Source organism: Dendropsophus ebraccatus, chromosome 14, assembly GCF_027789765.1.
Source record: "Dendropsophus ebraccatus isolate aDenEbr1 chromosome 14, aDenEbr1.pat, whole genome shotgun sequence".
Taxonomy (NCBI): Eukaryota; Metazoa; Chordata; class Amphibia; order Anura; family Hylidae; genus Dendropsophus; species Dendropsophus ebraccatus.
Window position 1 is genome coordinate 7,200,207 of NC_091467.1, and position 27,604 is coordinate 7,227,810.

A 27,604-nucleotide genomic window follows, 5' to 3' on the forward strand; every position below is an offset into this window, starting at 1 on the left:
GCGGCTGCTGAACTTGGATAAAGCTCTAAGGTTGTCTGGAAAACATGGATACAGCCAATGACTATATCCAGGATTTCCACATAGCCTTAGGGCTTTATCCAACTTCAGCAGCCGCCGCTAATCACATGCCGAACGTTCGGGTTCGGATGGACTCCAGCTGCTCCAGGTTCACTCATCTCTAATTACCACCTAGGGCTGGGCGATATGGCCAAAAAATAAAATTTAATTTAATATATATATATATATTTTTTTCTAATTATGATAGGTGTAGAGTAGAGGCATAGTGGATAAGGGGTGTAGTTACAGTAGAAGCATAGAAGATGAGGGGTGCAGTAGTAGTTAAAGTGAATGTACCACCAGGCTCAGGCTGAAGCACTGGAGGCGGAAAGACCCACCCAAAATGGGAGGAATCCCCCGCCCCTCTATGACACTGCTCCATTAGAATCAATGGAGCTGCGTCATAAAGGGGTGGGGGTTTCTTCCACTGGGGGTGGGTCGGCCGCCTCCAGTGCTTCAGCCTGAGCCTTGTGGTACAGTCACTTTAAGGGGAGTAGCACTTTTGGGAGGAGTAGTAGTATCAGGAGTGGGGGTAATAGTAGGAATGGTACTGGGAGCAGTATTGGGGGTAGTAGTGGAGCAGTATTGGGGGTAGTAGTGGAGCAGCATTAGGAGCAGTATTGGGGGTAGTAGTGGAGCAGTATTGGGGGTAGTAGTAGAGCAGTATTGGGGGTAGTAGTAGAGCAGTACTGGGGGTAGTAGTAGAGCAGTATTGGGGGTAGTAGTGGAGCAGTACTGGGGGTAGTAGTAGAGCAGTATTGGGGGTAGTAGTGGAGCAGTACTGGGGGTAGTAGTGGAGCAGTATTGGGGGTAGTAGTGGAGCAGTATTGGGGGTAGTAGTGGAGCAGTATTGGGGGTAGTAGTGGAGCAGTATTGGGGGTAGTAGTGGAGCAGTATTGGGGGTAGTAGTGGAGCAGTATTGGGGGTAGTAGTAGAGCAGTATTGGGGGTAGTAGTGGAGCAGTATTGGGGGTAGTAGTGGAGCAGTATTGGGGGTAGTAGTGGAGCAGTATTGGGGGTAGTAGTGGAGCAGTATTGGGGGTAGTAGTGGAGCAGTATTGGGGGTAGTAGTGGAGCAGTTTTGGGGGTAGTAGTGGAGCAGTATTAGGAGTAGTATTGGGGGTAGTAGTAGAGCAGTACTGGGGGTAGTAGTAGAGCAGTATTAGGAGTAGTATTGGGGTAGTAGTAGAGTAGTATTGGGGGTAGTAGTAGAGCAGTATTAGGAGCAGTATTGGGGGTAGTAGTAGACATGTAACACACACTACATTCATCCATTATACACATATATTCATACACACACTACAAGTACAGTTAATATACCTACTACCTCCAGCATGCTGGGAGTAGTGGTGCATCCCCCTTCTGTCTTTGGCAGCAGCAGGCTAGGATTCTCACACAGCAGCCCTCTCCCTCATGTCCCGACTGCTGTAACATAACACCAGTGGCAGCAGGAGGAGGGAAGGAGGGGGAAGCAGAGGACGGGGGTCAGATCCTGCATGAAGGAGGGAGGGGGGCTCATACACAGGGAGCAGAGCCTCCTGCAGCCTCTGTGTAACCCCTGATGGCAGCCATTAGCTGTAGGCAGGGATCACTGCCAGACGCTGCAGGAAACTGCCAGTGCTCATAACACACACACACCTTAGCCTGCCTGGCATCCCTGCCTCCCCAGCTCCCCTGCTAACCTGCTGCACTGTGATAGGCAGCGATCCCTGTGGCCCAGCTCCGGTGCAGAGGGTGAAGTGCTCCCCTCAGTCCTGGCTCTCTGACTCCGCCCCCGTGTACAGCTGAGAAGACACTGCTGGAATTAGCAATTATCCCCTGCTGTGCCCGCCCAGCAGTGCAGCAATAGCCGGCCGAGACGCAGGGCCCGGCTTCAGTACAGTCTCTCCCCTGGTTAGCTAGTGGCAGGACAAAAGTCCCGAACAGCTAACCAGGGAGAGTGGAAACATCACAGGTGGCAAACTGACTAGGCGGGCCCTTTGATGTGAAGGGCCCCGTAGCAGCCGCTACGGCTGCTATGGCGGTAGTTCCGCCACTGACTATATAGGAAGGCATAGGGGCCTAACTACTATATTGGAGGCATCTGTTATAACTATTATATAGGAAGACAAGAGGCATAACTATTATATTAGGGGCGTAAGTTATAACTACTTTATAAGAAGAGAGAGGGGCCTAACTACTATATTGGGGCATAGGTTATAACTACTATATAGGAAGACAGAGGGGCCTAACTACTATATTGGGGAGATAAGTTATGGCAACTATATGGAGACAGAGGGGCCTATCTAGGAGGCACAGAGAGGCCTAACTGCTATATGGATGCACAGAGAAGGCCTAACTACTATTTAGAGGCACTAAGAGGCCTGACTACTATACAGAGGCACGGGGGCGGCCATCTACTATATTAGGGTACAGATGGGGGCCTTTCTGCTATGAGGGCATAGAGGCGACCTAAGTACTATCTGACTACTCAAAATGTGCCTAAATACTACATGGGGAACAAAGTGGGCACTGTAACAGAGACTTTGTATAAAGGTGAGGATTGTGCTGGGGCCAAAAGCTTAAAAGTGGCCAGCAAACGATAGCTCTGCCATCAGTTCTCAATCCCGCCCAGCCCCCACTCCTGTCCAGCCAGGAGGGTTAAGTCGCAGCCAGTGCTTTCTTTCCAAAAACAAAGGGTCCAGGCGATGATTCCCCATCATGCCCAACCCCTGTCTCCACCAACATACAATGTCAGGAGATTAGGAGAGCCCAGTACGCCCCATACCCCTTATATCGACGGGCGAACCCCTCACGACCCTGCAACAAAGTATCACCAGAAAAAGTCTTTATGATGGCTGGGCCAGATGAAGAAGAAAAAGAAAAGTGAGTGACTCCTATGAGAGAAGACATCTCATGTGAGTCACTGGATGTAACTGCACTGTAATCACTTATGTAATCTAGGATTAGGACAACAGTTATTTCTTCCTTAAGCAGCACCACATTGGTTGTGTGTGGTAGAAAAACTTGGCTCCGTTCGCTTCAGTGAAACTGAGCGTCAATACCACACACAAACTGAGAAAAGGGATGGTGCTATTCCTGGGAGAGAGCGGCCATGTTTTTCTAATTCTGGATAACTCTTTTAGATTTGACATGGTTATATTTGTGAAATGTAGAAAGCCTTTTACCCTGCTCTCAACCCTTATTCACTAGGAGTAATGTACTAGAATATTGCCTTTATTATTCGGAAAGCATTGTCATCTGCTGAGGTTCCCTATTGGTTACATAATCAGTTGGGGCTCACTGAGGATCATTCAACCCCCCAGGCCGATCCCCTGCTAACAACAGTTTCACGCCAAAGCGCTTTCTCAAGTTTAGAGTACATTATAGTAGTTATATCCCTGTATATAGGAGCAGTATTATAGTAGTTATATTCCTGTATATAGGAGCAGTATTATAGTAGTTATATTCTTGTATATAGGAGCAGTATTATAGTAGTTATATTCCTGTATATAGGGAGCAGTATTATAGTAGTTATATTCCTGTATATAGGAGCAGTATTATAGTAGTATATTCCTGTATATAGGAGCAGTATTATAGTAGTTATATTCCTGTATATAGGGGGCAGTATTATAGTAGTTATATTCCTGTATATAGGAGCAGTATTATAGTAGTTATATTCCTGTATATAGGAGCAGTATTATAGTAGTTATATTCCTGTATATAGGAGCAGTATTATAGTAGTATATTCCTGTATATAGGAGCAATATTATAGTAGTTATATTACTGTATATAGGAGCAGTATTATAGTAGTTATATTCCTGTATATAGGGGCAGTATTATAGTAGTATATTCTTGTATATAGGGAGCAGTATTATAGTAGTTCTATCCCTGTATATAGGGAGCAGTATTATAGTAGTTATATCCCTGTATATAGGAGCAGTATTATAGTAGTTATATTCCTGTATATAGGAGCAGTATTATAGTAGTTATATTCCTGTATATAGGAGCAGTATTATAGTAGTTATATTCCTGTATATAGGGGGCAGTATTATAGTAGTTATATTCCTGTATATAGGAGCAGTATTATAGTATTTATATTCCTGTATATAGGAGCAGTATTATAGTAGTTATATTCCTGTATATAGGGAGCAGTATTATAGTAGTTATATTCCTGTATATAGGAGCAGTATTATAGTAGTTATATTTCTGTATATAGGAGCAGTATTATAGTAGTTATATTCCTGTATATAGGCGGCAGTATTATAGTAGTTATATTCTTGTATATAGGAGCAGTATTATAGTAGTTATATTCCTGTATATAGGCGGCAGTATTATAGTAGTTATATTCTTGTATATAGGAGCAGTATTATAGTAGTTATATTCCTGTATATAGGGAGCAGTATTATAGTAGTTATATTCCTGTATATAGGAGGTAGTATTATAGTAGTTATATTTTTTTACTTAAGGGGTAATATTGGAGTAGATATATTATTATACATATGGGGCATTGTATTACACTGTTATACTATATCTCTCACCATCCTCCGTTATATTATAGAATACCATGAGATGACACCGGTTAATCTTTAGCATTAGGAGTCTGGATGCAGGTCAGGTTTAACATCAGAACTAATGTGTTATTTGAAATTCTTCGGCAAACATAAGTTATTATATCTCGCCGGAGCGTCATAAATCGTTGCAGGAACATTTTGAGAGGACGTGTTTGGGTGATGTCTGAGTTTTCCCGTCTCCTCCTTTGTACATACACGTGGCGAGAGATGAAATTATTCTGTATAATGGACGGGCAGAGCATCTCTGGGTTTTGCTGTGTAAATGTTACTCTCTGTGGGGCTGCACAAACAGCTGCAGAAAATCAATTGCAGAGATTTTAGAGAGCAGAGCGCACCTGCAGAACCTCTGGTGTCGGCAGCGCCTCGAAAAATAATCCACTTTAACAATTCATCGGCCTCTGGGGATTAGCTGTGCTAGGTTTGAGGGGCAATTAACCCTTTATAAGCTATCGTATGCGAGAACCAACACCTGGCAGCACCATAGGGCAAAGGTCACATGACCTAATCGATTGTTTTCATAAAACAAGCTGCTTTCAATATTGTTAAGCTACAATGTACCTTAACGCTAAGTGATGTTATAGGGGTTATTTGTAGAATAAGTTATTAAACAATAGGGGTCCCCCAATCAAGAAGCTGCAGTGGCCCCTTACATAAGCACAGTGCCATACAAATAGTGGTGGCAGTGCTTGGTACTGCACTTTAGTCACTCTGGAATCCATCCAATAGCTAACATGGAAGCTTCCACTAGCCAAAATTGTGTAAAATTCTACCCAATTGGATGTTGTCCAGAGTAATGTGCACCATCCCTACCATCTGAGCTGGAGCACAGACCCCCAGGGGATACCTGAAAAATAAGGTATTGGGAGGGAGAAGGCTGGGAAAGAAAGGAGACAAAGATGTCTGTGCGGCAAACTCTGAAGACATTGCTGGAGGAAGTCCTCAGGATGGAGAGGGAATAAGTCAAATCAGAGATGATGCCCTCTGTAGTTACTGGATGTAACTGCTCTGTGATCCCTTACAGGGTGAGGACAGTGATTGTGTAGAAATGGGTTTTACCACAGTATAGATACTGTATGGGGGATGTATTGGTCTATGTACAGTGGTTTGTATATGCTTATTATATAGTGGTGGTAATATATGATGATATTATTCAGTCACTATGCATTAATAATATGTGATGGAGGTGTTGCAGTATAACATAGTAACAGTATGATGGTACTATCTAGTCATGGTGTGACTGTGTAATTTGGTAACAGTATAATGGTATTATCTAGTCATAGTGTGGTGGTAGAATTTGGTAACAGTATGGTGGTAATATCTAGTCATGGTGTGGTGGTATAATTTGGTAACAGTATGGTTCTATTACTCAGTCACCATACAGTAGTGTTATGTTGTCATGGTGTGGTGGTAATATTTGGTAACAGTATGGTGGTAATATCTAGTCATGGTGTGGTGGTATAATTTGGTAACAGTATGGTATTAATAGATACTTACAGTGTACTTGTGGTGGTACAATTTGGTAATAGTATGATAGTGTTTTGTGGTTAAGGTGTGGCTGTATTATTTGTAACAGTATGGTGGTATTACAGTAGTAATATGTTGTCATTGTGTGGGTGTATTATTTGTAACAGTATGGTGGTATTATAGTAGTAATATGTTGTCATGGTGTGGCTGTATTTGTAACAGTATGGTAATATTACAGTAGTAATATGTTGTCATGGTGTGGCTGTATTATTTGTAACAGTATGGTGATATTACAGTAGTAATATGTTGTCATGGTGTGGTTGTATTATTTGTAACAGTATGGTGGTATTACAGTAGTAATATGTTGTCATGGTGTGGCTGTATTATTTGTAACAGTTTGGTGGTATTATAGTAGTAATATGTTGTCATGGTGTGGTTGTATTATTTGTAACAGTATGGTGGTATTACAGTAGTAATATGTTGTCATGGTGTGGCTGTATTTGTAACAGCATGGTGATATTATAGTAGTAATATGTTGTCATGGTGTGGCTGTATTATTTGTAACAGTATGGTGGTATTATAGTAGTAATATGTTGTCATGGTGTGGCTGTATTATTTGTAACAGTTTGGTGGTATTACAGTAGTAATATGTTGTCATGGTGTGGCTGATTGTGCTGCTGATGGATACAGATGTAGCAAACCCTCAGCTGTGATACGTATCAGCTCTGTACAGGTTTCAGGGGCCGGCTAGGTTTATAGTAGGAGCTGCTGGATCTGTATACTGCAGTCACTTGGCATCTGACCTGCCCGTAATGGGGTTTTCTTCCAATTCATTTGGCTTTAAATTGAATAAAAGGATTTTCTGTGGCAGAACTGACTGCGGAGTCTATTACAGCGAAGACAGCGAAGAAACGGTGACACGTGCCGACTAGTAGAGGCCAAAATAGTGATAAAATATAAAGGGGTGTTCTAAAAATTCTACCTAAAAAAGAAAAAAAAAATACCTGCTGTATTCTGCCCCCAGATGGCCTTGACGAAATTACATCATGTAGATTGGTCACATGACCCTGCGGCTGATTGCTGCATGTATGACACCCTGAGCACTAAGGCCAGTGATTGGCTGCAGCATCACATGACCAATGTACAAGGCCTGGCTGCAGCTGTCGGCCATATTGGAGTGGCGGCAACAATACGTAGAAGCACTTACCTTTCATCTGTTCAGGCCAAGTTGTATGTAAGGCAGCTTTATTTATGCATTGGATTGTGATATTATTTCATTGTCATTTTTATGTATTTTCTTTCTATTATTTTATTTAGATTTTATAATAAAGATGAACAGTTTATGGAGCTGCAGACCCTCTTATCCCACTTGGATTACCACCGGGAGGCGGCCGGAGCACACCAAGCTTTGTGCAGGTACTCGTGGAGTCGTAATTAGCTTTATTAAGATAATAATTATAATAAATAAATGCAAATGTAATAAATTATATGAAAAAATCAGAAATGATAACATTAGAATAAAATAAATATTTAAAAAATAAAACAAAAATTCAAAATTGGAAATTCTATTTTACTATATTATTTAATGTGTTTAAGTATCATAGAATTTATATCAATAATAATAATAAAAATAATAATAATAATAGATTATTAGATTACTGTTTGTTATTTATAATAATAATAGTACTACTACTAATAATAATAATGATAATAATAGATTATTAGGTTTCTTATTATTATTAGGTTATTAGGTTAGTTTCTTATTTTTTCTAATTTAAAATCGTTTTTATTGAACTAAACAGAGCAAACGGTACAAACATTACATATATGTCAACAATGGGCTGCTATACAGAGGTAGTACTGAAGGAGTTCAATGACTGTCAAGCTCTATAAGGAGTAAAGGAGATTGTTACAAGAGGCAGCTGGAAGGACAATAATCACATGGAATCAGGTCATGTGATGGCTGCACAGGTTGTCAGAGCGGTGTCAGGTCATGTGATGGCCGCACAGGTTGTTATAGCGGTCTCAGGTCATGTGATGGCTGCACAGGTTGTCAGAGCGGTGTCAGGTCATGTGATGGCCGCACAGGTTGTTATAGCGGTCTCAGGTCATGTGATGGCTGCACAGGTTGTCAGAGCAGTGTCAGGTCATTTGATGGCCGCACAGGTTGTATGAGCAGTGTCAGGTCATGTGATGGCCGCACAGGTTGTAAAAGCAGTGTCAGGTCATGTGATGGCTGCACAGGTTGTTAGAATGGTGTCAGGTCATGTGATGGCCGCACAGGTTGTATGAGCGGTGTCAGGTCATGTGATGGCTGCACAGGTTGTCAGAGCGGTGTCAGGTCATGTGATCAGGTTTATAGCGCTGGGCTCTGGAGTCACACAGCAGTGACACAGTTAATGACAAAGTATCTGACAAGCACAAGCCGTGCCGACCATCCTCACACAATGAGACTCTAATACACAAGTCTGATACTTGGCTTGGCCGTCTGCCACAGAACCGAAGCAGCCAAGCACGAAGCTGGAGTGTAGGAACAAATCCCACCATATAGGAAGTAAAAATATACAAATATATACATACACTCCCATATACACAGTGCTCTTACAGAAAACCATCTGTCTAATACTGTGCCACCCCTAGGCCGGAACTCCATAGCCCTGTGATGTGTCCCCCTGGACCCCATAGCCCTGTGATGTGTCCGCCGGACCCCATAGCCCTGTGATGTGTCCCCCCCCGGACCCCATAGCCCTGTGATGTGTCCGCCGGACCCCATAGCCCTGTGATGTGTCCCCCCCCGGACCCCATAGCCCTGTGATGTGTCCCCCCCCGGACCCCATAGCCCTGTGATGTGTTCCCCTGGACCCCATAGCCCTGTGAAGGGTTCCCCCCCCGAACCCCATAGCCCTGTGATGTGTCCCCCTGGACCCCATAGCCCTGTGAAGGGTTCCCCCCCGAACCCCATAGCCCTGTGATGTGTCCCCCCCCGGACCCCATAGCCCTGTGATGTGTCCCCCTGGACCCCATAGCCCTGTGATGTGTCCCCCTGGACCCCATAGCCCTGTGATGTGTCCGCCGGACCCCATAGCCCTGTGATGTGTTCCCCTGGACCCCATAGCCCTGTGATGTGTCCCCCTGGACCCCATAGCCCTGTGATGTGTTCCCCTGGACCCCATAGCCCTGTGAAGGGTTCCCCCCCCGAACCCCATAGCTCTGTGATGTGTCCCCCTGGACCCCATATCCCTGTGATGTGTCCCCCTGGACCCCATAGCTCTGTGATGTGTCCGTCGGGCCCCATAAACCTGCAATGTGTCCCCCCGGACCCCATAGCCCTGTGATGTGTCTCCACCAGACCCCATAACCCTGTGATGTGTCTCCCTGAGGACTGGACCCCAGAGCCCTTTGATTCATCCCTAGGACCCTATAGCCCAGAGACGTCCCCTATGGTATCAGCAGGAGACCCTGTGAGGTGTAAGGTGCGGCCTCCATGGATCCCAGATGGTCGTTGGGACTGAGATCTAGGGAATCTTGAGGACGAGTCACCACCCTGTTCCTCATTTCTACATAATGTCTTGCAGTGCGGCCCCTGGGGCATTATCCTCTGCCATGAGGGGGTCCCACTGCCATGACTTGCCATGCAATGGTTAGGTAGTCACAGTTACATCCACATGATGATCTCCAGCAGAACATTGACCATCACACTGCCCCCGCCATCTTGTCTTCTTCCCATAGTACATCCTGGTGCAATTTTCTTCCCCAGGTGACGCACACCCGTCCTGCTGTCCACATGGTGGAGCATGTGACCCATTACACTAGACACCACCTCCCATTGCTCCATGCTCTGGGTGCGATGCCCATTTGTGGTGACCCCCGGATGGTGTCTTAGCAGTGGGATGGCCAGTCACTTGCTAGATGGAAGTGTGACACCACTCTGGTGGTGGATGGCCAAGGTACAGCCGGGCCTTTAGGGTTTGTCACGTGACGCCAGTACCTGGTGGGCACACAGGTGTGATGGCACGCCTGCTTTTAAGGTGTAAGGCCGGTTGTACCCTTTTCCCCTGTGGTTGGTGTCCTTCCGGGTTGCTACCAGGTCCCTTGGGATAGTGTCACGGATGATATAGTCACAGATGGCCAGAGTGGTGTAGTGACCCTCCCGGATAGTAGGACCCACCACCCACAGAAAGGGGAAATGTCCCAAGGTTGTGGTGTAGGTGCTGTGTAGGTGGTGATAATAATCACAGACTCCGAGATAATTTTGACTTGATTTACTATTGGCAAATGTGCAACAGATAATACAGATGTGCTTGGATATACACTTGCCAAAGCTCCAATAAATACTGAGTCGTAAAACCACCAGATCTGCGGGATATGTGCTGAGTAGGATGTAGTAATGTTGGTAGAGTTGTACTGAGGTAGCGTACTAGAGAGGAGGGTGCTGTGAGAGTCTCAACCCATGTAATAATGTGCTCTGCCGGGATGTTGGAATATATAGAAGAATACTTGTAGAAGAAGAAGAATGAGAAAACATGTGCCTGTGTATTGACCTTTCTATAGTCTTCACACCACCTTATGCCCACTAGCGTTGGCTGAACCGTTTTAATAGGTGACACAGGCCCCAGACCTTGTTATCTGGGATCTGCAGAGTGCTGAGGGTTTCCTGTTGACTCTCGCGCTGTAAGATGGAGTGCCTAGACTTTTCAGTAACTTTGCTCCACCCGGATCAGTTTCTAGCTCTTTGGCTTTGTAGTGGATACTGTCCAGCACTGTGGTTACTCCTAGTCCTCGGCGTGGGTTGAGATGATCTATTGGCTAGTCCTCTCCTGAGGGGTTTAACACTGCATCATGTAGGGTATAGGCACTTGAAGAAAGAAGTTTTGTAGGAGAGCACTGTCCTGTGTCCTACCCATGCAGGGCACTGACTAAGGGTCCTATTCCACGGGCCGAGGAGGGCCCGATCAACGATGTAAACGAGCTGCGATCTGCTAGATCGCCGCTCGTTTACTGGGCCTATTCCACGGCCCGATGATCATTGAGCGAGGGCTGCAAGGACATCGTTACCGATGTCCTTGCAGCCCTTGCAGCATCATACATTACCTGTCCAGGCTTCTTCTCCGCGCTGTCTTCATCTCTGGGTCCCACGCGCTCTATCTTCAGAATGGCCGGTCAGCTGACAGGCCACACTCAGCCAATCACAGGCCGTGGCGGTCCCGGCCTGTGATTGGCTAAGTGCTCCGCCAGCTGACCGGCCATTCTGAAGATAGAGCGCGCGGGACCCAAAGCAGCCCTGCAGGTAATGTATGATGCTGTTGCTTGTCAAATCGTCGGTCGCCTGCCGACCGCTATTTAACCGTAGCGATGCGCGGTGGGGGAACGACGATTTTAGGTCTGGCCCTAAATGAACGATCAGCCGACAACACGATCATCGGCTGATCGTTCTCTCTATTTCACCGAACGATAATCGGCCGAACCAGGCCAAATGGGGCCGATCCGGCCGATTATCGTTACTGTGGAATAGGGCCCTAAGACTACTCCTCTTCTTTAAAGGGGACCTGGCAGAGGGCCAGGACCCAGGTAGGACCACTGTGGAGAGCTATCTGGTCTGCGTCCTTTCTCCACAGAAGCTCAGCTAAGACTCCTCCTTTACCAAAGGGACTAACTTCCTATCCAGCGTGTAAGATGTGCTGTGGTTGGGTGGAAAGAGTGCAAGGGAAGAGGTGATAGGACAGAAGAAAGTAAAGATCCTACTGGTCCACAGAGCTGTGCAGTTTCTAGACTTTAATAAATAACATAGCGACATCTAGTGGTCATCCTTAATACTACTTTGGCTGCAACAAGACCTCAAAAAAGTACAGACTTGCGAAGGGTGTGAACAGCAGTAACACCCCTAGTGGGACACCACACATGGACAGGGATCACATGGACTCTGACTGTTCTGCGGAACCCCCTACATGTCCTGTGTGATCTGACTCCTTTTTATCAGAGCAGGAAGTTTTTCAGCAGTTTGCTAACCTTAACCCCCCCCCATACACACACACACACCAATGAGCCCTGGCCGCCATGACTTAGTACCTTCTCTGGACACCCCACAAGACCGTCCGCTCTGGAGATGATCTGCGCCATTGTCACCAGGTCACCCATCCCCTCACCTGTCCATGGTCTTAATGTTCTGGCTGGTGGCTGCATATAAGACAGTGACTGTTATAAGCCAGACCCAGATGCCTGGCGCGGCCCGTCCCTGGTGAGCCCACATGAACAGGCTGTGCGGCTTATTCCTGTAATGAGATTTCTTCCTCGTCCGCTCAGTAGAATCAGGTGGGAATAGGACGAGTGGGGATGAGAGATCGGCTGCGCAGGAGGAGGAGCGCAGACAGCACGATGCAGAAAATCAGGTCAGACCGGGGTGAGGAGACGCTTCCTCCAATCCGGGGCACATAGCTGCCAGACTAGAGCGTAAGCTCCTCCGGGACAGGTATCCGCTAATGTATATACGCTGCCGCATTAGTCCTGGATACTGGGCGCTTGTTTTACATTGGCACCTGACAGCCATAGCGACGGAACACGACAGAGAATAAGGTCTGTCCTGCCAGGGCGTGACTGTATAAGGGTGCCACATTACCTGACCCCTCCTGTGCCACATTACCCGACCCCTCCTGTGCCACATTACCTGACCCCTCCTGTGCCACATTACCTGACCCCTCCTGTGCCACATTACCCGACCCCTCCTGTGCCACATTACCTGACCCCTCCTGTGCCACATTACCTGACCCCTCCTGTGCCATATTACCTGACCCCTCCTGTGCCACATTACCCGACCCCTCCTGTGCCACATTACCTGACCCCTCCTGTGCCACATTACCTGACCCCTCCTGTGCCACATTACCTGACCCCTCCTGTGCCACATTACCTGACCCCTCCTGTGCCACATTACCTGACCCCTCCTGTGCCACATTACCTGACCCCTCCTGTGCCACATTACCTGACCCCTCCTGTGCCACATTACCTGACCCCTTCTGTGCCACATTACCTGACCCCTGCTGTGCCACATTACCTGACCCCTGCTGTGCCACATTACCTGACCCCTCCTGTGCCACATTACCTGACCCCTCCTGTGCCACATTACCTGACCCCTCCTGTGCCACATTACCTGACCCCTCCTGTGCCACATTACCCGACCCCTCCTGTGCCACATTACCTGACCCCTCCTGTGCCACATTACCTGACCCCTCCTGTGCCACATTACCTGACCCCTCCTGTGCCACATTACCTGACCCCTCCTGTGCCACATTACCTGACCCCTCCTGTGCCACATTACCTGACCCCTTCTGTGCCACATTACCTGACCCCTCCTGTGCCACATTACCTGACCCCTCCTGTGCCACATTACCTGACCCCTCCTGTGCCACATTACCTGACCCCTCCTGTGCCACATTACCTGACCCCTGCTGTGCCACATTACCTGACCCCTTCTGTGCCACATTACCTGACCCCTCCTGTGCCACATTACCTGACCCCTCCTGTGCCACATTACCTGACCCCTCCTGTGCCACATTACCTGACCCCTCCTGTGCCACATTACCTGACCCCTCCTGTGCCACATTACCTGACCCCTCCTGTGCCACATTACCTGACTTCTCCTATGCCACATTACCTAACCCCTGCTGTGCCACATTACCTGACCCCTCCTGTGCCACATTACCTGACCCCTCCTGTGCCACATTACCTGACCCCTCCTGTGCCACATTACCTGACCCCTCCTGTGCCACATTACCTGACCGCTGCTGTGCCACATTACCTGACCCCTCCTGTGCCACATTACCCGACCCCTCCTGTGCCACATTACCTGACCCCTGCTGTGCCACATTACCTGACCCCTCCTGTGCCACATTACCTGACCCCTGCTGTGCCACATTACCTGACCCCTCCTGTGCCACATTACCTGACCCCTCCTGTGCCACATTACCTGACCCCTCCTGTGCCACATTACCTGACCCCTCCTGTGCCACATTACCTGACCCCTCCTGTGCCACATTACCTGACCCCTGCTGTGCCACATTACCTGACCCCTCCTGTGCCACATTACCTGACCCCTCCTGTGCCACATTACCTGACCCCTCCTGTGCCACATTACCTGACCCCTCCTGTGCCACATTACCTGACTTCTCCTATGCCACATTACCTGACCCCTCCAGTGCCACATTACCTGACCCCTCCAGTGCCACATTACCTGACCCCTCCCGTGACACATTACCTGACCCCTCCTGTGCCATATTACCTGACTTCTCCTATGCCACATTAGTGTATGGCAGTGAAGTAAGTGTTGTATGAGGGTTGGGCCTGCTGTGACCATATATTGGTAGATACCAGTGCTATATATTCTCTGCAGACCCTATAAATAATGACAGTGACTTATATCCATTGACTCACAAGTGACATCTTGTGTGAGTTGCTCTTTTTTTCCATGTGCCTGAGCCACAACTACTCTTCAAAATCAGCCCATAAAGCAACCAGCTCCCCTCTGTACTCACATATAGTAGTCAGGTCCCCTCTGTGCTCATGTATAGTAGTTCGGCCCCTCTGTGCTCATGTATAGTAGTTTGGCCCCCTCTGTGCACATATATAGTAGTTAGGTCCCCTCTGTGCACATATATAGTAGTTAGGTCCCCTCTGTGCTCATGTATAGTAGTCAGGTCCCCTCTGTGCTCATGTATAGTAGTTAGGTCCCCTCTATGCTCATATATAGTAGTTAGGCCCCCTCTGTGCTCATGTATAGTAGTCAGGTCCCCTCTGTGCTCATGTATAGTAGTTAGGTCCCCTCTGTGCTCATATATAGTAGTTAGGCCCCCTCTGTGCTCATATATAGTAGTTAGGTCCCCTCTGTGCTCATATATAGTAGTTAGGTCCCCTCTGTGCTCATGTATAGTAGTTAGGCCCCCTCTGTGCTCATGTATAGATGTTAGGTCCCCTCTGTGCTCATGTATAGTAGTTAGGTCCCCTCTGTGCTCATATATAGTAGTTAGGTCCCCTCTGTGCTCATATATAGTAGTTAGGTCCCCTCTGTGCTCATATATAGTAGTTAGGTCCTCTCTGTGCTCATATATAGTAGTTAGGTCCCCTCTGTGCTCATATATAGTAGTTAGGTCCTCTCTGTGCTCATGTATAGTAGTTAGGTCCCCTCTGTGCTCATATATAGTAGTTAGGTCCTCTCTGTGCTCATGTATAGTAGTTAGGTCCCCTCTGTGCTCATATATAGTAGTTAGGTCCCCTCTGTGCTCATATATAGTAGTTAGGTCCCCTCTGTGCTCATATATAGTAGTTAGGTCCCCTCTGTGCTCATATATAGTAGTTAGGTCCCCTCTGTGCTCATGTATAGTAGTTAGGTCCCCTCTGTGCTCATGTATAGTAGTTCGGCACCCTCTGTGCTCATATATAGTAGTTAGGCCCCCTCTGTGCTCATGTATAGTAGTTAGGTCCCCTCTGTGCTCATGTATAGTAGTTAGGTCCCCTCTGTGCTCATGTATAGTAGTTAGGTCCCCTCTGTGCTCATGTATAGTAGTTAGGTCCCCTCTGTGCTCATGTATAGTAGTTCGGCACCCTCTGTGCTCATGTATAGTAGTTCGGCACCCTCTGTGCTAATGTATAGTAGTTTTAACGGGTCACGTCCGGCAACGTTTCAAGGGCAATGCCCCCTTCTCAAGCATGCTTGAGAAAGGGGGCGTTGCCCTTGAAATGTTGCTGATCAGAGCGCAGGCGGTTCACCTGTATTCTGCTCCTCCAAAGGAACATATGGAGTACCTCCCGGAATGCTGAGATTCAGCTGATGCCGGACGTGACCCGTTAAAGCCTCGGCCTCTATGCACTGGGTGATATTTTGTTGCTTTTCCTGAATAACTGTATGGTGGAATTTGCCATGTAAAGTTTGAAAAAGTACTAAAACAGCGCTAAATTTGAATGACTTTTGGTGTGTGTCTCCTTGATTGATGTACAGGCATCTCCTTTCTGTAGTATAAAAATAAATAGCCATACACACCTGTCTCCGGCACAGTCCTCCGGCCTCTCCTCTTTCTCCCACACAAGGGCTAAGTGGCATTGCTTGAGTGCCAGGCAGATGATTGGCAGGGCGGGGAGCCAATGGCTCTTTGGTCTGTCTATCAGATTATATGTCTCTGTAAGCGCTCATTTGAAGTTTGATCTGCAGAAAGTCCTTGTCTGGGATTTGTCACATCCTGTGCTGTCCAACTTCTAACAGCAGGTGGCGCAGCCTTAGGCAGCCACTCCAACTAGTGCCCCTGAGTAAGGGGGTGCTGTGCCCCCCACCTGAGAGGGAGCGGCAATCATACTGCCCCTTAGAGACAGTCACCTGCCATAAAAGCCAGGAGTAAATTATATATATATACACACACACATACCTTCTCAGACTCTATTATATATAAGAAGTAGTACTGTGCAGTGTCCTTATACAGAGGGTATGAGAAGTAGTTCTGTGCAGTGTCCTTATACAGAGGATGAGAAGTAGTACTGTGCAGTGTCCTTATACAGAGGGTATGAGAAGTAGTACTGTGCAGTGTCCTTATACAGAGGGTATGAGAAGTAGTACTGTGCAGTGTCCTTATACAGAGGGTATGAGAAGTAGTTCTGTGCAGTGTCCTTATACAGAGGATGAGAAGTAGTACTGTGCAGTGTCCTTATACAGAGGGTATGAGAAGTAGTACTGTGCAGTGTCCTTATACAGAGGGTATGAGAAGTAGTACTGTGCAGTGTCCTTATACAGAGGGTATGAGAAGTAGTACTGTGCAGTGTCCTTATACAGAGGGTATGAGAAGTAGTACTGTGCAGTGTCCTTATACAGAGGGTATGAGAAGTAGTACTGTGCAGTGTCCTTATACAGAGGGTATGAGAAGTAGTACTGTGCAGTGTCCTTATACAGAGGGTATGAGAAGTAGTACTGTGCAGTGTCCTTATACAGAGGATGAGAAGTAGTACTGTGCAGTGTCCTTATACAGAGGGTATGAGAAGTAGTACTGTGCAGTGTCCTTATATAGAGGGTATGAGAAGTAGTACTGTGCAGTGTCCTTATACAGAGGGTATAAGAAGTAATACTGTGCGTTGGTGAGAGGAAACCTGGAAGCAGCTGGATCTTAATGCCGCCACTTTGCGGACGTCTTTTCAGCACTTTTAGAACATCTTGAACTCTTGTGTGAAGTTTCACCTCCACTTTACCAGACGGATGTAAGAAAAAGAACTTTAGTTGCTAAGGAGCAGAAATCTCCTGGAGACACCGAGGGATGGAGCGCTGCTCCGGCTGTACCAATCCTGAGGCTGCCATCCAGCTTCCCCATCATGTATCCCACTCCCACTGTGTCCTATGACATCATACCAGTGACATCATCCATGGGGGGGGGGGCTGCCGTATAAGCACAATGTGGATGGGGCGGAGTGTGACACAGATTCCCCCTCATTAAAGGAATTATCCTGGAATATACACTGATTCTTCCTTCCAGAAACAGCGCCACCACTGTCATCAGGTTGTGTGCGGTATTGCAACATAGTTTCACTGAGGTGAATAGAGCTGAGTTGCAGTACCGCACACAGGGATGGGGCTTTTTTAGTAAAAGAAAAAGATAAAATCCCTGTGTCAAGCTCCGCCCCCTCAGGCTCTGTACAAGGTGTCACTTCTACCTGGACTGTTCCTTTAAGGGCCTGAACAATAGTTTTGCTGCAAGTAGCTTCTATGACATAATGGGTGAGCGTGAGCTTTGGCGCCCCCACACTCCAGTACACGGTATTACAGCCATGGCAGAAAACAACTAAAAGTTTGGAGCTGTGGAAATCAGCGGCGTCTCCATTGCACAATGTTTCTTTAGTTTATTGGGTGACGCCGTCCCCCCTCCCCCCGTGGTGCACTCCCCGTATAGACGAGAGAATATAACACAATACACATTCAGCCTACAGCGAGACGTGTGAATAGAACCGCGGCGACCACACAAAGCATCAGGACTCCGCTGTCGCGGCCTCCATTTTGTTCCGGCCTTGAAATTGAGGGGTTTTATTTTTACTACAAGAGGGGAAAAAAAACTGCGGAGAAGAAGAAATGTACAACTTGTACTTTTGTTTAGTCGCTGGGTTTGTCAGCTGGTATTAAAAACGAAGACAACAGCGTGGGCGGGAATCCTAGGGGGGTTTTATGCACAAACATGTGCTGTGTGGAGCCGAGCGAGCGCTCTCCAAAAAAGAGGGGGAAAAAAACCTGCACAACCTCCGCCAGACGGATGAAATGAGCAGAGCCCAGACCAGTCACGATGGCAACGGCGGCCATGCGATATGTCCTCTCTAAGGGCTACAACAAAATGGCGGATGACCACTCATCACTAGGGAGAGGTCAGGGAGAGATAATAGGTGACTAGGACATCTTCAGCATCTTATCCCATTTTATATCCAGTATCCAGGTGCCACAAGGGCAACTCATATCACATGACCTCGCTACGTATAGAGAGGAGGGGCTTTTGTATATGAGGGGAGGGGCTTTTGTATATGAGGGGATTTGCTTATGCATCAAGCTGTTTACCAGTCACTGACTGGTACGAAGCAATTACATGGGCACAGTGACATCTTCTATTACATTAGGGGATCTGCTTCTTGTAAAAAAATTAAGGTGGTTAAAGGGGTTATCCAGCGCTACAAAAACATGGCCACTTTTCCCCCTCTCTTGTCTCCAGTTCAGGTGCAGTTTGCATATAAAGGAGACCTGTCACCCCCCGTGCTGGGGTGACAGGCTCCCGACCCCCCGTTACAGCCCCCTATACTCACCTGATCCCGCCGGGTCCCGCTTTTGGTTTCGGTCCGGTCACAGAGATATCAGCTCCCGGGGCGCGCGCTGACAGCAGAGTCCGAGGCCCATAGAGAATGACGGAGCATCCGACTCCCCATTCATTCTCTATGAGCGTAAAGTTGTATAAATTCTGAGCCAGATATTAGATGAGGCGTACTGGAGGCAGGGTACGGACAATACAATTCTAGACACCACATGCAGTTGACCCACTCAGATGCCCGGCAAAGCTACGTGACCCACTCAGATGCCTGGCAAAGCTGTGTGACCCACTCAGAAGCACGGCAAAGCTACGTGACCCACTCAGAAGCACGGCAAAGCTGTGTGACCCACTCAGATGCCCGGCAAAGCTACGTGACCCACTCAGATGCCTGGCAAAGCTGTGTGACCCACTCAGATGCCCGGGCAAGCTGTGTGACCCACTCAGATGCCCGGGCAAGCTGTGTGACCCACTCAGAAGCCCGGGAAAGCTGTGTGACCCACTCAGATGCCCGGCAAAGCTACGTGACCCACTCAGATGCCTGGCAAAGCTGTGTGACCGACTGAGATGCCTGGCAAAGCTGTGTGACCCACTCAGAAGCCCGGCAAAGCTGTGTGACCCACTCAGATGCCTGGCAAAGCTGTGTGACCCACTCAGAAGCCCGGCAAAGCTGTGTGACCCACTCAGAAGCCCGGGAAAGCTGTGTGACCCACTCAGATGCCCGGCAAAGCTGTGTGACCCACTCAGATGCCCGGGAAAGCTGTGTGACCCACTCAGATGCCTGGCAAAGCTGTGTGACCCACTCAGATGCCCGGCAAAGCTGTGTGACCCACTCAGATGCCCGGCAAAGCTGTGTGACCCACTCAGATGCCCGGGAAAGCTGTGTGACCCACTCAGATGCCTGGCAAAGCTGTGTGACCCACTCAGATGCCCGGCAAAGCTGTGTGACCCACTCAGATGCCCGGGAAAGCTGTGTGACCCACTCAGATGCCTGGCAAAGCTGTGTGACCCACTCAGATGCCCGGCAAAGCTGTGTGACCCACTCAGATGCCCGGCAAAGCTGTGTGACCCACTCAGATGCCCGGCAAAGCTGTGTGACCCACTCAGAAGCCCGGCAAAGCTGTGTGACCCACTCAGAAGCCCGGCAAAGCTGTGTGACCGACTGAGATGCCTGGCAAAGCTGTGTGACCCTCACAAACATGAAATAATTTACTTACCAAGCTGAGGCCAAACGGGGGGAGGGGGTTCACAGGAGAGGCCTGGATCCGGAGCTGTCGTTGAGGCCTGCTACCTGGCGGTGGTGCGGCCTGGATAGGGGGCAGTCGGTGAGGCCTGCTCCTACACCGCAGCTCCTACAGCTGTGGTGCTGTTACCGGGAGGCGGCGCGGCCTAGGGGTGGTCCTGGTAGGCGGGGAGGCGGCGCGGCCTAGTGGTGGTCCTGGTAGGCGGGGCAGCCTGGTGTTGTGCTGCTCTGGGGGTGGCTTTGAGGTCTTCTCCGGCGGCGGGTGCAGCCGGTTTAGGAGGCGGCGGTGCAGGTCCGTGGGGGCGGTGCGGCCTTGATCCCTGGGTTGCAGTGAAGCGACCTGACTCCGGTGGCAGTATTGAGGCTGGAAGGAGTCTGGATGAAGGCTGTGATCACGGACATGCGGTAAGTATAATGGGGGATGGGGGAAAAGGCAGTCCTTCTATACAGTCTGTGACCGCACCGGCCTGCGCAGTTTACAGACTTGCATGTGAGAGCGCGCTCCTGTAGGCTATCAATCAAATGACAGCCTCACACGAGAACGCGCAGGGGGGAGGGACTGTCAGGAATCTCGACTATTTTTTCTAAATGAATCAGTCGAGATTTTGACCAGTGGAGGCTAAAAATAGGAAAAAGCGCCCCCTGGTGGATAAATGTATAGCTATGAATTACAGGGTGATAACATGAATATAAAAAAAGGAAATATATTAGAAAAAATCTTAGAATTAGTTAATCTATTAGTTTAAAAAAATATATATATATATATAACGACAGTGACACTTTAAGCTCCATTTACTTCAATGGAACTGAGTTTCAAACCCCACCCAATCTGGAGACAAGAGTAGGGGGAAAGTGGCCATGTTTATGTAGCGCTGGATAACCCCTTTAATAAGACAATTGTTATTGGCTGATGCAATACACAGAAAACTCATTGACTTAAAGGGGTACTATATATATATTTATTTTTCTTTCTTTTTTTTTTTTTCAAATTAACTGGTACAAAAAAAAAAATATAAAGATTGGTAAATTTGTAAAAAAAAAAAATTCTCCAGTCTTCCAGTACTTATCAGCTGCTGTATGTCCTGCAGGAAGTGGTGTATTCTCTCCAGTCTGACACAGTGCTCTCTGCTGCCACCTCTGTCCATGTCAGGAACTGTCCAGAGCAGCAGAGGTTTTCTATGGGGATTTGCTGCTGCTCTGGACAGTTCCTGACATGGACAGAGGTGGCAGCAGAGAGCAGTGTGTCAGACTGGAGAGAATACACCACTTCCTGCAGGCCATACAGCAGCTGATAGTACTGGAAGACTGGAGATTTTTAAATAGAAGTAAATTATTATCGCTGCGTTTACACGGAGCGATTATTGTTCGAATTTGCACGATAACGATCTAATTTGAACGATAATCGTACGTGTAAACGCAGCGAACGATCAAACGACGAGCGAGAAATCGTTCATTTTGATCTTACTTATTCTCATGTTCTTAAATCGTCGTTCGCAAAAAATTTGCAGATGGTTCCGTGTAAACAGTCGTTCACCGATTTAACCTACGTGAGAGATAGGCTTAAGCGATCGCAAAACGATTTGTCTGTACGATATATCGTTCCGTCTAAATGCTGATCGTTATAAAAAGAACATTGTTACTTTGAAATCGTTAATCGTGCGATCGGGCGAATTACGGCTCCGTGTAAAGGCAGCATTAGTGATGCTAAGCGGGTGTCTCTAGGTGCGCTGGGTTAGTATGACCCATAGTCAGCAGCCAGCCTGCCTGCTGATGGTTTCCAGGCAGAGACTTGGACTGCTCACAGCTCAGGGGATGCTTCCTCACCGTGACCTCAGGAACCCAGACACACAATGTGACAAGGGCCGCCACCTCGCCCCAGATGACCCCACTGACTACACTGCCATACAGACAGATCAATGGACATTGCTTCAAAACTACAACTCCCAGCATGCAATGGGAATTGTAGTTCTGCAGCAGCTATAGAGATATTGTCCTGTAATCCCCCACACGACCTGTGGACAGGAGTGGCGCTGTTTGCTGGAGATCTTACATGTTCACCTCTTAGGTGGCGGTAACCTTTAACCCAAATATTGCTATTGCAGCTTAAAGGGGATCTCCGGTGAAAATCTTTTTCTTTCAGATCAACCAGTGTCAAAAAAGTTATATGGATTTGTAAATTACTACTATTGTATTAAAAAAAATCTCCAGTCTTCCATTACGTATCAGCTGCTGTACGTCCTGCAGGAAGTGGTGTATTCTCTCCAGTCTGACACAGTGCTCTCTGCTGCCACCTCTGTCCATGTCAGGAACTGTCCAGAGCAGCAACAAATCCCCATAGAAACCCTCTCCTGCTCTGGACAGTTCCTGACATGGACAGAGGTGGCAGCAGAGAGCACTGTGTCAGACTGGAGAGAATACACCACTTCCTGCAGGACATACAGCAGCTGATGAGTACTGGAAGACTGGAGATTTTTGAATAGAAGTTAATTATAAATCTGTATAACTTTCTGGCACCAGTTGATCTGAAGAAAAAAAAAATCACTGGAGTCCCCCTTTAACTACATTCACTTCAAAGGCCAGGAGCTGCAATTCCAGACACAACCTGTGGACAGGAGGGGCGCCGTTTGATCAATTAGAATTAAATATTTACAGAATTAAAGTTAAAAAATAGGAAAAAAAATAATTGTGAAAATAAATGAATTAAGGTTAAAATTCTTAATGCAATAAATATGAAGCGCTCTAGAACTTGGTGACACTGTCCCTTTAAGAGCGGAACTGAAGGAGATACAGGGCACAGACCGCCTATAGGACGCGCTGGGACTTGTAGTTCCCCGGCTGTGCGCTGTAATCACTACGCCTCGGCACACACAGGGTTACAGATGATTGACAGGACGCTTGGGTCACCGCCGGGTCACTCCGCTCCGGCTCTCCGCTGTCCAGCCCAGACAACCACGTGTATTTATCCCGGCATGTGTCCCTATGCCACGCCCTGCCCGCTCTGATTGGTCCGCTGCACACTCTGCTTCTGCCCATTTACCGGTTTTACTTTTCATTGGCTGCGCGCGCTGTCCGTCACATTCCAGACGGAGTAATGACGTCACTGTCTGGAAACGCCTCCCTCTCTCCTAAGGGAACATTTAAAGAGACAGAAGGCATTTAATAATGTGCGGCTGTGGTGTGAATAGCTGACCTGCCGGCGGTGCGGTCACAGGGCGGGGCCCCCAGACTGATGGGCATAGTGGTGCTGTAAGTAATGCTGGGACAGCTGTCTATTGTATGAAACATGGCGTGTAGTAGTATACTGACATATCAGGCAGTATTATTACACTGACATATCAGGCAGTATTATTACACTGACATATCAGGCAGTATTATTACACTGACATATCAGGCAGTATTATTACACTGACATATCAGGCAGTATTATTACACTGACATATCAGGCAGTATTATTATACTGACATATCAGGCAATATTATTACACTGACATATCAGGCAGTATTATTACACTGACATATCAGGCAGTATTATTACACTGACATATCAGGCAGTATTATTACACTGACATATCAGGCAGTATTATTACACTGACATATCAGGCAGTATTATTATACTGACATATCAGGCAATATTATTATACTGACATCAGGCAGTATTATTACACTGACATATCAGGCAGTATTATTACACTGACATATCAGGCAGTATTATTACACTGACATATCAGGCAGTATTATTATACTGACATCAGGCAGTATTATTACACTGACATATCAGGCAGTATTATTACACTGACATCAGGCAGTATTATTATACTGACATATCAGGCAGTATTATACTGATATATCAGGCAGTATTATTACACTGACATATCAGGCAGTATTATTACACTGACATATCAGGCAGTATTATTACACTGACATCAGGCAGTATTATTACTCTGACATATAATGTAGGAGGGTATCGGGCAGTATTATTACTCTGACATCATGTAGGAGGGTATCGGGCAGTAATATTACACTGACATATCATGTAGGAGGGTATCGGGCAGTAATATTACACTGACATATCATGTAGGAGGGTATCAGGCAGTATTATTACTCTGACATATAATGTAGGAGGGTATCGGGCATTATTTTTACACTGACATCATGTAGGAGGGTATCAGGCAGTATTATTACTCTGACATATAATGTAGGAGGGTATCAGGCAGTATTATTACACTGACATCATATAGGAAGGTATCAGGCAGTATTATTACTCTGACATATAATGTAGGAGGGTATCAGGCAGTATTATTACTCTGACATATAATGTAGGAGGGTATCAGGCAGTATTATTACTCTGACATCATGTAGGAGGGTATCAGGCAGTATTATTACTCTGACATCATATAGGAGGGTATCAGGCAGTATTATTACTCTGACATCATGTAGGAGAGTATTGGGCAGTATTATTACACTGACGTCATATAGGAGGGTATCGGGCAGTATTATTACACTGACATATCATGTAGGAGGGTATCAGGCAGTATTATTACTCTGACACCATGTAGGAGAGTATTGGGCAGTATTATTACACTGACGTCATATAGGAGGGTATCAGGCAGTATTATTACTCTGACATCATGTAGGAGAGTATCGGGCAGTATTATTACTCTGACATCATGTAGGAGGGTATCGGGCAGTATTATTACACTGACATCATGTAGGAGGGTATCGGGCAGTATTATTACACTGACATCATATAGGAGGGTATCAGGCAGTATTATTACTCTGACATCATGTAGGAGAGTATCAGGCAGTATTATTACACTGACATCATATAGGAGGGTATCAGGCAGTATTATTACTCTGACATCATGTAGGAAGGTATCAGGCAGTATTATTACTCTGACATATAATGTAGGAGGGTATCAGGCAGTATTATTACTCTGACATCATGTAGGAGGGTATCAGGCAGTATTATTACACTGACATCATATAGGAGGGTATCAGGCAGTATTATTACACTGACATCATATAGGAGGGTATCAGGCAGTATTATTACACTGACATCATATAGGAGGGTATCAGGCAGTATTATTACACTGACATCATATAGGAGGGTATCAGGCAGTATTATTACACTGACATCATATAGGAGGGTATCAGGCAGTATTATTACTCTGACATCATGTAGGAGAGTATTGGGCAGTATTATTACACTGACATCATATAGGAGGGTATCGGGCAGTATTATTACACTGACATCATGTAGGAGAGTATTGGGCAGTATTATTACTCTCACATCATGTAGGAGAGTATCAGGCAGTATTATTACTCTGACATCATATAGGAGGGTATCAGGCAGTATTATTACACTGACATCATATAGGAGGGTATCAGGCAGTATTATTACACTGACATCATATAGGAGGGTATCAGGCAGTATTATTACTCTGACATCATGTAGGAGAGTATTGGGCAGTATTATTACACTGACATCATATAGGAGGGTATCAGGCAGTATTATTACACTGACATCATATAGGAGGGTATACGGCAGTATTATTACTCTGACATCATGTAGGAGAGTATCAGGCAGTATTATTACACTGACATCATATAGGAGGGTATCAGGCAGTATTATTACACTGACATCATGTAGGAGGGTATCAGGCAGTATTATTACTCTGACATCATGTAGGAGAGTATCAGGCAGTATTATTACACTGACATCATATAGGAGGGTATCAGGCAGTATTATTACTCTGACCTATGAGCAGATAGGTGGTTGTTGTCAGGTGACCAGGTTGCAGCATTCTTATGACTGATTTCTCATGAAGTGATACATTGTATCCAGTGACCTCAGTCTTGTTGTGTAATAGTATGCTGAGGCTTCCGGAGGCTTCTGTACACTTCTCATACAAGCAGCCCTCTCCTCCTTATAATAAAGTACTACAAGCTGCAGCAAGTCCTGTTACCAGAAGGAACAATGGGCACTGACGTTTTATCCTAGCAACATAAATAGTTCTCACAATAAACCTATGTAATGTCTGCAGTGTCATGTAAGGCGGTCACTGCTGGGGAATGGTCTGGCTGGGATTTGTAGTTCCCAAACTGAAGAAGAGCCATTTAGTCTACACACAGATCTCCTGGCATCATGGCTGTATGAGGGTGCAGCGGGCACAGGAGGAGACTGCAGCACTGACTCCTCTACCTGCTGATGTAGGATGGGACTGGGGACACATAGATAGATAGATAGATAGATAGATAGATAGATAGATAGATAGGAGATAGATAGGAGAGAGATAGATAGATAGATAGATAGATAGATAGATAGATAGATAGGAGATAGATAGATAGAGAGATAGATAGATAGATAGATAGATAGATAGGAGATAGATAGATAGATAGATAGATAGATAGATAGATAGGAGATAGATAGGAGAGAGATAGATAGATAGATAGATAGATAGATAGGAGATAGATAGATAGATAGATAGATAGATAGGAGATAGATAGGAGATAGATAGATAGATAGATAGATAGATAGATAGATAGATAGGAGATAGATAGATAGATAGGAGATAGATAGATAGATAGGAGATAGATAGGAGATAGATAGGAGATAGATGGATAGAGAGATAGATAGATAGATAGGAGATAGATAGATAGAGAGATAGAGAGATAGATAGAGAGAGAGAGAGATAGATAGATAGATAGATAGATAGGTAGATAGGAGAGAGAGAGATAGATAGATAGGAGATAGATAGATAGATAATAGATAGATAATAGATAGATAGATGATAGATAGATAGATAGATAATAGATAATAGATAGATAATAGATAGATAGATAGATAGATAGGAGATAGATGATAGAATATATGCAGATAAGTGAATGTGACAATACGCAGGTATATATTGGTGTCAGGTATCAGTGAGTGGATGAGGTGCTGGAGGAGGTCAGAGCTCTCAGGGTGACCCAGCTGTATACTGAGCTGCCCCAGCTATATACCTGTAGTACAGAATGGGTCTCTATCAGGAATAGATGTTGCAGAGCTAAGTCAGTACATTCATCTCTCTGCTATAGTAAGTTCTGCGGGTAACTCTCCTCCTCCAGCTGCTCTGATACCGCAATGTCATAACACATCCAGCTCTGCTACATCTGCAGGTAGAGTCCAGGTTATCCATCCTGCAGGGCTGACAATCCTCATGTCCTGCCATCAGCATAGAGAATAACAGCAGTCTTAAAGGGACAGTCCTCCTCCTGCAGTCACCGGCTTCGGCTCCTTGCTGCTTTACTATGAAGGGGGGAAAAAATCCAAAAAGTTGTGAAGCAGTCAGGGGTGATGGTGTCCTCTTTGTCTTATGTCAGGGCTGGGAGCAGGGTTCTGTGCTGGAGCTGCCCGGCACTGAAGGGGTTACTGATGCAGGGGGAGGGGGATGTCTAGCATTGAAGTCCTAATAGATATGTCTAGACAGGCTTTTGGAAATTCCTGTGA

At 46.5% G+C, this 27,604-nt stretch overlaps 1 protein-coding gene across 6 annotated transcripts in view; it reads left to right on the top strand.

Annotated features, from left to right (window-relative positions):
* PMEPA1 (prostate transmembrane protein, androgen induced 1) overlaps window positions 1-27,604 on the top strand; it is a 172,353-nt gene that overhangs the window by 94,608 nt on the left and 50,141 nt on the right. For all 6 annotated transcript variants that reach the window (XM_069951448.1, XM_069951454.1, XM_069951453.1 and 3 more), the window contains one exon: window positions 7,391-7,489. In XM_069951448.1, coding sequence (XP_069807549.1) covers window positions 7,391-7,489 — 99 coding nt within the window. The remainder of the gene's footprint in view (window positions 1-7,390; window positions 7,490-27,604) is intronic.